Here is a 13,182-nt window from a genome sequence, read left to right as displayed (position 1 = left end):
AGCAGGACACTCCTCTCGTCGCTGCACAGCTCCCCGCTCTGATGCGAGGGTGCCCATCTACATCTTCAAGGCACCACGACAGAGTTGTGACTTCCAGCTGTGCAGCACCAGGTGCTTGTACAGGGAAACTTCATTACAAACTCCATCCACCCTCTACACCTTTCCAGATGGCCTACATTAAGGGAAAAAACGTGCATTTTACCTACAAAAAATAATAACCCGTATTTATGGTTTGACTTTAAGCCATAATTCTCTGCCAAAGCTCAGGAAATAAGTAGACAAAGAGCTTATGCTTGTAAGTCACCTGCAAGGCTTCAGGCCACTTTTTCAGCAGAAGCTTTCTTCCTGCAAGGTGCAAGCCTCTGTTCAGGAGGAATAGGTTTCACCAGGAGGAGCTGTCACACCCACACACAACATTATAAGGAAGAGAGCAAGCCACACGGGTGCCAGTGACTGTAGCTATAAGTTATTTATTCTGCAAAATAGAGGTATCTTCTATGGAGTTGAACACTGGAATCACAGCATTATGAATTGAGTTGTGGAAACATTATGACAGCACACACACACACACACACGCAGGTACACACGTGTACACCTACACACGCGCACACACGCAGCCTTCCTACGGGCCTGACTCCTGCCTGATCCACAAGGAGCCCTCTCCACACCTTTATTCGCTAAAACCTGCAGTGAGGGCTGCATTCAAGACCGCTTCCCCTATTCCCAGGGTGTCCCAGGGCTGGGCAGGATTGGGAGCATGGCAACACGTGTGTAGTGCACGAGATCCCTTGCTCAGTGTGCAGCACATCCTGGCTAGGAGTCAGCTCTGGGCAAACGCAGCCCTCAGTGCAACACTCTCTCTCTTGCCTCAGTCTTTGCTCACACAGACGAGCACGAGGCATCTGCAGGAGGCAGATACACGTTAGGACACAGTCAGTGCTCCCTGCTCGCCATGGTCCATGTTCCAAAGCCGGTAAAACTCTGCAAAATCCACGTAGGGTTCCACACGCCCATCCTCATCTGGCTGGAGCGAGTGGGTGGGTCGGGAGCGGAAGAGACCTCCATCTGAACTCGAGCTGCTGCTCTGCGTGTGAGTATTGGTCGACTGCAGTGTCACAGTTGGGCTTTGGCTAAGGAGGGAAAAAGAGAGAACATAAACATCTTTATTCTACTCCACCTGAGGCACTGGACAGGAAAAAGCACCAGAACAAGCACCAGTTTCTTCACAGATCAAGCTATCCTAGCCGACAGGTAAAAAGTTGCAGTCATGTGCTCTATGAGAGCACTAAAAGTGTCGAGAACTGATTGGAATTTGGTTCTCCACCAAAGGTATCTGATTCACATTAACTGGAAGGCCTTAAGTACAACCAGGCATCTGAGGAACAGAGAGGAAGCAGTAAAAAGCCAGGCATGCACTCTGCTGGCCTCCCCATACCCAGAACAGTATGAGCTTTACGGGAAGAGTCTGGCAGCCAGGAAAGCTATTCTTGCATGACCTGTGCTGCAGCCAAAGCAGCTCTAGTGCGTCAGCCTCATTGTTGCTGGAGCTACAGAGCACAATACCCACAGAGCTTCTTCACTGTGCAGTGTGTACACACCGTGCAGTGCCAAGGGCCCAACCTAAACCACAGCCACTAACTAGTATGACCCTGCAGAGTGGACCCAAAGAGGACCCAGTTCTAAGCTTTACCCACTTTTTTTTCCTTGGATGTGCCTGTAAGCAAATCAACTTCAGCAGCGCAGCCTCTCCAAGAGCCTTACAGGTGACCTGCATAATCCCTCCTCCTTGCTGAAATGAAGGGCACCCACACTCCCTCTGTGCACAGCACCCAACACACTTGGCACACGAGATCCAAAGAGAAGGGCTGCTCACTGCCCTCCAGCAACAGCAGCAGATGCTGCTCCCAAGGCATGTCGCCAGAGCTGGCCTCAGAGCTGCTGCTTCACTCATTCCCACTCCTCACACAATTGCTTTCCAGCTAACACATTATGCTGACTGTCAATACTGTAGTGTGGAGGGGAGCACGCTCCAGATAAGGGACTGACTGACAGGTAACTAACAGCTGTCTCTGCTTTTCAACCACTTCATACAGCATGAGGTGCAGGGAAAACTGTGGGAAGCAAGAGAGCAGGACTTTACTTAGTGAGGGTGGGGGTGGCTTCATCCAGAGTTGAGCTGCTGTGGGCACCATTGACCATCTGGCCTTGAGAAGGCATGACAAGAGACAGCGTGACACTTGTCTTGCTCGTGCTTTGGGAGCTGGAATATGGCACAGAGACTGGGTAGACACGGCCTCCTGAGAAGGGAGAAAACAGAAACTATAAAATGCAGTTCAGACATGAGCAACTGAGGGTGCAGCACAGCAGCAAAAAAACCCCAAAAATTTGTATCAAAGTGACCTTGATGCTGTACTGTATCCTGTCAAATTGTCACAGATTCCACATCTCAAAAGCCAATAATCTGTTAAATATGAAAATTCCTTCTACACCAACTACCTCCTGTCCCAATGTGAGGTGAGTGCTGGATCAATAAAGAGATCTTATCTTCCTCACCCCATTACGTTTCATTCTCTCCCCAACACACCTTGCGTTGGTGTCAGCGTGGGCTGGCTCATCTCACCCAGGGGGTACCCAAAATTCCTCACAAGGAGTGTCATGTCTTCGTGACGGGGACAGAACTTGGACCGCTCCCCACCACTGGCGAAAGTGTCACAGTGAATGCGCTTAACTCGGTCCACCACTGCTTGTGCCACAGCATCCAGTGACGTCTGTTTGGCAAACTCTGTGGCTATCATGGCTGCAATTTCCTGGGCACAGAAGGGGAAAAAGAAAAAAAGTCACCAGAGGAAAGATTTCTAGGAGATTTTGGAGGAAACCTTTTCCTGCCATCTGATCTAGGAGTTTTTATGGCAACTCATCTGACTGTGATGCTTACCTGCTGATATTGTGCTTTTGTGCCTTGAGTCATCCCACTTCCTTTAGTGGGCTACTACTCCTAAGGGACAGGCAGCTGCCTAGAAGAACTGGCTTGGCAAAGCAGCTCCCATATCATTAGACTGGAATGGGGTGGCACAGGCATTCAGCCTGGCCAGCACTGACAGCACAGATGAGGAGGACAGCCTGTATGAAAGGACAGCTGACACTGCTGGAGTGAGTCAATAGAAACAAGAATGTCTCCCTTGTGAGGAGGCTCACCTGGTTGGCCTGCCCAGGCCCATGAGCTGCCTCCAGCGCTTTGTAGAGCCCTTCTGACATGAGCACCAAGAAGCCAGTCACCCCATCCAGCGAGTGCCCTCCGTGGATTTCAGGCTCTGCTATGATGGGCTTAGATTTAGCAGCACTGGAAAGAGACAGTAATTTAGCATTTAATGGTGATGTAGTAGGTGAGAATGGAGTGATGATGAAGAAAAGGAGGGCTTAAAACCCCACAGCTGAGTTTTTCTCACCTGAGGAGTTCAATATCCGTATAGCCGTATTTGACTTTGTAATCTCCAATGCGCCGAGTGCTTTCCTGCCCACGAATAGTTCCCACTTGTTTTATTTTCCCTGCATCCAAGCCTGCCAGATTGAAAACCAAAAATGCTTCATTAACTTTGTGAAAGTTGCAGAACTTCCTCTGAGAAAAGAAATATCCACAGTTACACAGAACTGTAAGACAAAACGAGACACCGAAGAATCATCAGGAGCTAAAGAGGGAGAAGAGGAATAGCTATGTTCCAAGGAACACCTTTTCATTAGTTCCAAGCTGGGAAGGAGACACACACAACCCAGCAGGCATACTCTGAGTGCAACAGTTGGCCCTGAGACAAAGCCCACATCCTGGTCCAAAGCCACCAGCAGCAGCTGGCCTGGTTGCACAGGCATTTGCCGAAAAGGCAGCGGAACATCTGCGCCTGTCAGCTCTGGACTGTGTGATGGGAGAAGGCAGGAATCAGGAAAACATATGTGAAGGATTCTGCTTTTTCTACCACCTGTAACTGACCCCTGTTCCTAAGCTCCACATGACAATTTCACTAACAACAAACTGAACTGAGTATCTTGAATAACAACGTGCTCAGGGCTGACCCTCCTTGAGCAGGAGCTTGGACCAGATGACCCACAGTGGCCCCTTCCAACCTTACCCATGTTGTGATTCTGAGAAAAGGAGAACTATCTACAAGAGACACTGAATTCGCTCAACTGCTCAAATTGATGTGGGCTACTCCTAAAATAAGAACAATGATCAAACAAGTATTTATTTAAATAAACTTATAGTGATATAGCTCTGGCAGGGCCTAGGAAGTAATCCCATCTAGAGGAAGGTTCTAACAGGAACCATCTGAGTGCTGCTACTATTTGAGGCAGGACTTGGAGCAGTTGATCCACTTACCTGGTCTGTTCTGGCAGCCCCCCTTCCTCATTATACCTAGAGCAATCAGCCAAAGCACCGAGATTTTATCTAAGGATGATTGTCCTCAGTACAAGGTGAAGGCAGGGGTCCAGCTGAAATTCTCCCTTTGAGCCAAAGCAAGCCTCACTGCACAGATGGCTCCACACCTACCCCAGCAGTAAGACACAAGTCCTCCATCTGCTGCAGACCACAACTGACTCATCAACACAGCCTGGCTCATTTGCCAGCTCCTGGCAAGGGAGGTACATGCCATCGACAGACACAAACACAGGGAGGCCCACAGGATGCCAGAGAGGTCATGTCTAAATCACAGCAACTCTCCCAGGGCACTGAACAAGCTGTGATGTGCTGCCTGAAGAACCACAAAGCACAAGAGCTCTCCCATCCTTCCTCCAAGACAGGGGTGGCACAGGCACCATCATGACAGATGCTGTCCCCACTACCTCTTACCGCTGTGCTTCAAGCTAGCCCAGAAACAACCTCCCTTGGGCCCCCAAAACAGCCTGTGCACACTGTCTGGTTCCACAGGATTTTCCTTCTGCTGGCACTGTAGGCAGGAGCACCAGTGCTGCACCAAGTTAAGGTTGGTACATCTAACAGTTCCCTGTTTTCCCATGGACTGCAGCTAAATTCTGCATTTTTGGTAGTAATTCCCTGGATTCTTGTATTCAGTATTCTGTTTCACAGCATGTAACCCTAAGTGCAGGAGTAGGAGTGGGAATGAAAGAGAAATAGAATAAAACAAGACCTAGCAGCAGAAATTGCACATTAACAGCCTCACCCGATAAGAATACATCTGCCAGGTGAATCTAATGAAGAATGCCACCTTAGGTCTGCCTAAATGAAAGTACAGGACCCAAACATCTCAACAAGAAGAATGTGGTACCAGCAATCACACAAGTGGGTCTGGGTTAGCTCTAGACCAAGAAAGCAAACATGTCAACCACTGTAAAGGAAAAGAGAAATTGCCTAAAGCAAAATGTCAGCATTAAGAGTTCAGTAGTTACTGATGTGAGAGGAGTAAATGCCAATGCTTGGCCTGGCTCTGTCTGAAGTGAAGCTGCTTTTTTTCAGCAGCAGCTCATACAAAGGCAAATTGAAATGTACCATCCTGAGGGTGAGGCATCACACAGAACTTAAAGCAGCATAACTGTGGTTTGCCTCCACAGGAGCCGTCATACATTGTCTACTTCACTTCTACCCTCTGGCTCTGTGCTTCCACTCCTGCCTTCCTATCGACTACAGCAACAGCTGGAGGGCAAATCAATGCCACTTTGGCAGCTGGACACAAAACTAACACTCAAAACTTGAAACAAAAGTGTAGTTTTCTGCTGGGTCAGTGAGATGAGCTTACCCTGTAGCCCCAGAATGGCTAAAAAGGCACAAAAAGAAAGCACTGAACTTGTTATCTGAAAACACAGTAAGCTTCTTTTTATGGTTATTTATTGTTCCTGTGGCTTAAGTCATTCTTGGTCCCAGATAAACAGTCATGCGATGTTCTCAGCTAAGAACACGAAACCCAAATACTCACCCAGCTGAGAGAAGCGAAAAAGTTCATCTTCATTCTCTGTCGTATGGTCCACATTGAGCTGGGTCACCTGCAGCCCATCCACTGTGGACTTGCACAGCAGTGCCCGATTGGTACCTGCAGTGGGAGCAGCGAGATGAGGCACCAGATAGCCCTGCTGTTAACAGGGAGAACATATCCAAAGGGAAAGGGAACAGAGACGGGAATAAGGACAGAAAAGAAGAGAAAGGCTCATGTACTGTCTCATCATGGTCTCCAAAAGGCAGCCTTGCTAGCAGCATAGTGGACCTGCTAGGCAGCTCTCCATCCAGACCTGAGCTGCTACTTCCCAAGAAAGTTTCCTATTTCTCAGTGAACCTGCACTACTCCTCTCAACCCCTTTCCCCTCTGTTCTTTAGCCACATGCACCACATCAGCCAACATCTGCAGGGACGAAGAGCCAGGCTGATTTCAAGTGCTTGTGTAAGTAGCAAGTATATCACTGCTTGGCCACAGACCAAAGACGCTCTCCCCCACACTCAAATTTCTTTTACTTCCTAGAACCCCTGCCATCCTCAGGCATTCTGAGACTGAGCCACTGACAAAAAACAACTCACCCACATTGGCGATGTAGAGCTTGTTGTTGAGAACAACAGCCACAATAGCCATGGCTCCTCCAGAGATCTCCTGCTCTACAACTTTCAGTCTCTCTACAATCTTCTGGTACTGAGGAGGGAGCTGGTGGTGAGGGACGCCCTGGAAGCCAAAATGAGGGGGAAGCTTAAACGCACAGTCCACGACACAGAAATCACAGCTGGAATAAAAATTCTGTAGGGAGGGGACTCATCTTGACAAATCTTAGCCTTGTGTCATGCCTGTACAAGACATAAAATTTCCTGTTCAATCCTAGCAAATGACACAGCTTTGATGTCATTCTGGAGAGGACAGCCCAGTACACTTGAAGAATAGAGCCCATATTTGCCCAGATGCTGCACAAATTTGGCCTTTCCTCTCATCTGCACGGCTTTGTCCTGGAAGAGCCACACGTACAGGCTGAACTCTTTGTGATACACTCAGTTCCGTACTCAGATAAACAATGTCAGGTCTAAGGAGTGCCAGTATGAACAGGGGGAAATCTGGGAAACGGACCAAGGCACTAGCTTTGCTTCATGCAAGATTCCAGAAGAGAACCATGGAGAAGTAACTTTCACTTACAGCCTCCTTTGGATCAAACTGACTAATATGCCCAAACCTCATCCAGCAAGCTGGAAGGTGGGACCTCCAGCAAGCTCTACTCTTAAGGTACATTGTTGCAGCCTTCAACCTCAGGATCTCGTCCAGGGAAGCTGCAGGGTTCTGGGGACCAGCATGAAACACCAACGAGACGGGCTCCCGTTCATGAAACCATTTATTCAGCATGAGAACAAACTCAGGTCCAGAACAGAGAGCCCCGAACAGAGGCACAGCAGGGGTTTTTGAGGGACAGAACCGAGGGTTTACACCTTTGAGGGTGGAGTTCAGGGTCAGGGACCATTAGAAACACACCAAGGGAGAACCCCCCAGGGACTCAAACCCAATCAGAACTCCTGGGCCGCCCTTCACAAGGGGTTTGGGGTGGGACAATGTAACTCTTTGTCTCCCTGAGGCCGCTGCAACAGTACATTACCTCTGGTAGCTGAGACTGCAGGCTGGCCTTCTCTGCCAAGGCATCATCAATGGACTCCAGGAAACTTCTTTCCACCACATCAAAAGCCTAAAAAAGTCCATAAAGAGAAGCTAACCTCTTATCCAATGCCTACAGACTTTGGGGCAACCCATCCTCACCTCTCTAAGACCAGGTCATAATCACTGTACATACAGATTTTCAAGGACCATTACAGCACATTGAAACACAATTGTTTCAGCACAACTAGTTAACGGCTTGTAAAAACAATCTGCAACAACTCAAAACACCATAAAAATAACATTCACAGCAATGTCAGAGACCTATCTGATCTTGTGTGTTGATCCTGTCACTCAAGAAAGCACACTCACAAATCCATCTCCCCACACATTAAGTTCTCTCCTTCACTCACTGTCATCTCCTTCATAGGCTAACTTGTTCCTACACATCCAGGGAAGACTGGCTGCAGCTTCCTGGAAAGCTCTCAGCACTGTGCTGAAGGAGCCAGGGGACAGATGGGATGAGGCAGGAGTGAAACAAAGCACTACAGATGCTCAGGATGAGTGCAACTGCAACCACCAGATGTTTCCAACCCCCACAGAAATCAGATGCTGCTCCCCTGATGGCAAAGAGGAGGTGGGTAGTGCAAGAAGCAGGAGCTGCTCCCACTCAAAGCTTCTTTACCTGCAGCAGAACTCGACGCACATCAGCATCGCTGTGATCTGCATGGAGCTGGCCCAGCAGCAGTTCTGCAGAGAGCCTCTGACCCACAAAGTTGGTGACTCGGTTGCCATCATAACCATTGAAGACACCATAGAGGTAGCAGTTGTTCTCGCTCCTGCCAAGAGGGTAGAAGCAAAGAGGTCACAGATCACTGCAAGACACAGATACCAGTAGCAAGTTACCATAGACACCTCTTGCATGCTCAGGCCCCACCCTCTTCTTCCATGTCCCGTGTGACAAACTAAATACCTCTTTTACCTGCTCTGTGCCAGCAGGAGTTGGTGTCCCAGGTGCAACCCACTTACCTGAATTTTAACCAGTTATCTTCCAAGGGGTGACCCTCTGTCCCCTTGCCATCTGCACTGTAGGAACGGTTTGGAGCTGAGCCCACCCCAGAGAGATGGCAGGATGGTAAGTCATCTGTCCAACTGGGCTGCTGTTCCTGGCAGACAGGAAGAGGAAAGAGACCATGTAAACCCCAAGCATCATGAAGTGAGGATCATGGTCCAGTACAGGTTACGAGTCCACCCCTACTTTGCTAACTAGTAGCACTTCCAATAACTCTGCATTTCCCCGCTGAAGAACAGCATCGCTTACCACATCCCTTCCCTCTGAAGCTAAGCTCTGGATGCACTTCGGCTCTTGTTAACAAGAAACCAGACGCGAAATCTGCGCTCAAGTTTTGCACTCCACAGCGTTAGCTTAGCTATTCCGATGGTGAATCAGATCCTCAGGCACCCCTGGCACGGGAGTGCAGGGAAAGCTCTGGATTCTCCCAGGACTACTCAAGCAGGACAAGGGACCGGGGCCTGCTGCTGCAGCCAGCAATCAGACAAACATCCCCGGGCCCGCCATCTCCCGCTCGGCCTGCAAAGCCGAGCCAGCTGCCCCCTCACAGAGCGGGGCACCCCGACGCCCGCAGCACTGGCACGGCCCCCACAGCCACCTGTCGCCCACCGTGCGCTGCAGAGCGGCCGCTCAGCCCAGCGTGCGGATCGCTGACCACGCAGGGACCTCCGCCGCCCGGGACCCCCTGCCCTCAGACGGCACAGCGGGCGACAGAGCAGCACCCCACCGCCCCACGGCGGGGGAACCTCCCCCTTCCCACACGGCAGCGCGGGGGGCGGGTGAGGAGGAGGCCCGGGGACTCCCTCGCACCCACCTGGGGGGTGCGTGTGCACGGAGGGGGGGAAGATGCCACTCACACTCTGCAGCAGACTCCTCCTCTGTGCCGCCATCTTGGAGCGGGAGCGGCCGCCTCCCGCCCGCCACAGCTCGGGCCCGCTCAGGCCCCGCCCCCGCGTGAGGCGGTGCCGGGCCGGGCCCGAGGAGAGCGCTCGGAGCTGGAGCGCTTGGAAATTTACCTGTCCTTACAGCTTCCTTCTGCTCTAGGCGGGGTGCGGGCAGCCTCATTTCTTACCCGTGGCCTTCAAGTATGTGAGAAAGAAGCAGCTGTTGGCCGCCGCTGGCAGCGGGTGTGTGTGTGGCGGGGGAGGAAAGAGGGCCAGGGTTGTGAGGTTCATATACAACCATGGGATCATCGGGGTTGGGAGAGGCGTTTGATATCGTCCAGTCCGACTGTCCACCCAGCACTGCCACTGTAAGCCCTAAGCCGCATCAGATGCTGTTTAAACACCCCCAGGGATGGTGACCCCATCACCTCCGTGGGCACCCTCTTCCAATGCCTGAATAGAATTCCAGCCTATTCCACCATAACAGTGGGGAAAAAATGTCTAATACCTAATCTGAATCTCCCCTGTCTCAGCTTAAGGCCATTTCCTCTAGTTCTCTTACTGCAGGCACAGTAGAAGACACCAGCCCTCACCTCACTACAACCTCTTTCACATGTTTTAGAGAGCAATGAGGTCCTTCCTTAGCCTCCTCTTTAGACTAAAAAGACTCTTTAGACTAAAAAACCCAGGTCCCTCAGCTGCCCCACATAGGATGTGTTTTGTAGATCTTTCACAAGCCTTGTTGCCTTTTGCTGGACCTGCTCCAGCATCTCAATGACCTTTTTAAAGTGAGGGGCTGAAAACACAGTCCTTGAGGTGCAATTGATACTGCAAATCCTGGATCCTGTGAAATGGGCTCACCCTGAGTGCCAGAGAGCCCTGAGGTAGCCTGGTGTTGAAATGGTTTTCTTAGTAGTGCATCATGTTCCAAGCAACCTCTAGGGAAGACTCAGCCCAGGTACCAGCTCTCAGCTGCACCCTGTTCCATAGGCACTGCATCCATGGCATCCATGTGTCTCAGCTTGTCAAGTCTGTGTCCTGCACTTCCCCTCCCTCTTTTGCAGGCCATAACAAGGATGTAGTTGGACCATGTCCTCAGGGAAGCAGTAGGAAGGTGTCTAGGACAGATGACAAGTGGTTCTCAATCCTCAGCGCAGTTTGGAGCAGTTCTTGGTAGTCTTGAGCCAGACACAACAGTAAAAATCACTTGTGTGCCTGCCTGAGCAATACAGACAAAAGCAGAGATCACTGATTTTGCTCTTATTTAAGATCCATTCTTGGCAGAGATAGGCTGTTTCCATTGAATCAGCTCTGCTGGGAGAGGAGGGAAGACACAAGATTCAATCTCACTGCTTTCTCAATATTCTAAGTCAGCAGAAGAGCCCTCCAGGAGCGTGAATGGCGTTTCTTAATGTGAGTGATGGCCAGTAGTCAGGCTGTGGCAGCAAGGGCCTGGGGAAGAGCCCTGTGTGTTCCCTGTGTGTATTGTGGCTGCAGGGGCTCCAACATGAGAGACGTGCAGTTTCAGTCATGGGTAGCAGTGCAGCTGTGATGAGGGTGGGAGTGTTAAATAGTCTTGACTTCCAGCAGTGGCTTGATACACTTCTAATGACATCTTTGGAGCAGATATATTAGATTCAGATGCACTTCAGAAATAATGGCCAGTTAATTAACCTCATTTTATGGAATGATGGCTTTTGCTGCAGGGGTTTCTGCCAGAGGATTCCCAGCTTCCTTTCTTGTAAATCCTTTGTCTATTGTTTTGTTACATTTCTTTCTTCAAAATATAGATCCTTCCCCTTCATGCAAGGCTCACAAATATACAGACATTCAAGCAGAATTAGGTACACTGGCAGAATTACTTTTATAAAAGCTTATATTATGCAAAGATAGAAGAAAATGCTATATTTAGAACCTGGGTCTACATATATTTTCCTCAGGTTTAGGCTTCTGTATAAGCTCAGTCTCAGTGATGTCATTCAGAGTATTCCTGTGGGTAAAGCTGTGAATAGGTACAAATAATTATAGGAATAGATCTGAAGTCTGTATTACAAGTAAGACGGACAGATTTAGTACTGACAAAAATTTGTTTTCTTGCTGGTATCAAAAGAAGAATTCCCAGTGCTGCAGAAAAACGCATAGCACAGCATTGTCCGTGTCATTAAAAAGCTACAGGCAAGTGTCTTTGCTTTAAAACAGGATGACACTTTTTCAGCATTGCAGCAGCAGCTTATGGTTATTTAATGCCATTGAAGGTTGCAGTCATGCACCTTGATGAGCACAGTCAGACTCTGTCCTTGCTCAGAGCGACACTGAAATCAGCAAGGCTTTGGGTGTGCCCAGAGACTGTCAGTACATATTGCACTGCAGGACTGGGAATTCAGGAGTCATTTCTGTCTTCTTCTATCCATAAGTGAGTCCTTTTGCGACTAACAAGAGCAGAGTCTGTGTAAGAGTGTGATAAGGCAGAATGTGAAGTCAATGAGAGAGCAAAACAACTTTCCTAAAGATACAAGATAGAAAATGTGCCACTTCCCTTGTTTGTACAATGGCTTGTCACCTCTTGCAGTTAAAAATGTGCCCAGTTCCTAATTTAAATATCTGGCTTCAGCTCGTACTCACTGATCTTTGTCATTTGGGTTTATCTTTTTTCCTGCCAGTTTGCTCTGGAATGCAGACCTGCTGCAAAGCATTTTTTTTCTTGGTGAAAATACTTGTGCCAGATTCTGCTTGGATATTCCTGTGGTTCTGTCACTGAGCTTCTGCCCTAACCTTGAGCAAGTCAATTAGCTACTTGACTTAAGAAAAAAGTAAATAGTAGGTTTTAGCAAATGAGGCCATTTGCAGCATTAAATGTGTGTTTGTCCAGCATTTCACAGTCCTCCAAAGGAAAGTGTTACAGAAGCTGGTGAGCTGCTCCATTAATGTCTGCTCATTGAAAGCTTAATGCAGCACTTGAAAGATGAAATAGTGCACTGAGTTTCTGCTGGCTGTATTGATCAAACTTATTTTAACCTCTATTTATGCTTGTTACTTTCTGCAAATCCTCTCAGAAATTGCTGTGCTGTATTCCTGTGCAGCCAAGATCTCCCCAGGAATGCAGGACATTGGTCACTGAACCTCACCATCCATGCACAAGTAAATTAATTACATGATTCAGTGGCTACCAGATACACAGCTCTCCCTCTCATGTTAAATTCCCACATTTCTCGTTCCTCCCTCTCTTTTTGTAATCTCCCATTTTCCCTGTCCCCAGTGCTAGGGATTATACACACAGTGTTCCTGGTGACAAGCTGTACTGCTGCCTTCCTGTTTTTATGGAAGTTTTCTCTGCAGGAAAGGAAGCATGGCCACTGCTCTGCTGCTGGATGAAAGATGAACAGCATGACTGAGCAACGTGCCACCGGGAGCAGGGAGCTTGGGGCAGCCCCTGCACTGTGCTCTTGTAGGCACTCAGAAACCAGGAACCATTTACCAGATTTTTTTTTCTGTTTTGATGCTAACAGAGGCTGGGGCTGGAAAGGAAAGCCACGATTTTTGGCAAAGCTTGCAGGAGGTGACATGGAAAAAAGGAAAGGTGTCTCTGACAGAGCCAGCTTGCCATACTTGCTCTGCTCCTATGGCAGGCAGAAAGGTATGGTGAGGGCGTGGAGCTGTGAGTCCTCAC

General features: G+C 49.1%; 1 protein-coding gene across 1 annotated transcript; it reads right to left on the bottom strand.

The window, feature by feature from the left end:
• Positions 1-454: 454 nt before the first annotated feature.
• LOC131591526 (TGF-beta-activated kinase 1 and MAP3K7-binding protein 1) lies at positions 455-9,568 on the bottom strand. The gene is made up of 11 exons (XM_058862330.1): positions 9,489-9,568; positions 8,589-8,725; positions 8,245-8,398; positions 7,564-7,650; positions 6,515-6,653; positions 5,922-6,035; positions 3,447-3,558; positions 3,196-3,340; positions 2,585-2,807; positions 2,141-2,297; positions 455-1,130 (listed from the first exon to the last, which is right to left on the bottom strand). The coding sequence occupies exons 1-11, from the start codon at positions 9,519-9,521 to the stop codon at positions 923-925; spliced, it is 1,509 nt and encodes a 502-aa protein (XP_058718313.1). The 5' UTR covers positions 9,522-9,568; the 3' UTR covers positions 455-922.
• Between the last annotated feature and the right edge of the window lie 3,614 nt (positions 9,569-13,182).

This window comes from Poecile atricapillus, chromosome W, assembly GCF_030490865.1.
Source record: "Poecile atricapillus isolate bPoeAtr1 chromosome W, bPoeAtr1.hap1, whole genome shotgun sequence".
Classification (NCBI taxonomy): domain Eukaryota; kingdom Metazoa; phylum Chordata; class Aves; order Passeriformes; family Paridae; genus Poecile; species Poecile atricapillus.
Note: the sequence above shows the minus strand (reverse complement) of the source record. Positions and strands in the feature narration are given on the sequence as shown.

What these genes read in the sequence shown, in the direction of transcription:
- LOC131591526 (XM_058862330.1), bottom strand. Translation starts at nt 9,521, where the DNA reads ATGGCGGCACAGAGGAGGAGTCTGCTGCAGAGT. An exon ending in GGAGGAGTCTGCTGCAGAGT is followed by an intron (nt 8,726 to 9,488) that starts GTGAGTGGCATC and finishes CCTGTCTGCCAG; the next exon opens with GAACAGCAGCCCAGTTGGAC. An exon ending in GATAACTGGTTAAAATTCAG is followed by an intron (nt 8,399 to 8,588) that starts GTAAGTGGGTTG and finishes CCCTCTTGGCAG; the next exon opens with GAGCGAGAACAACTGCTACC.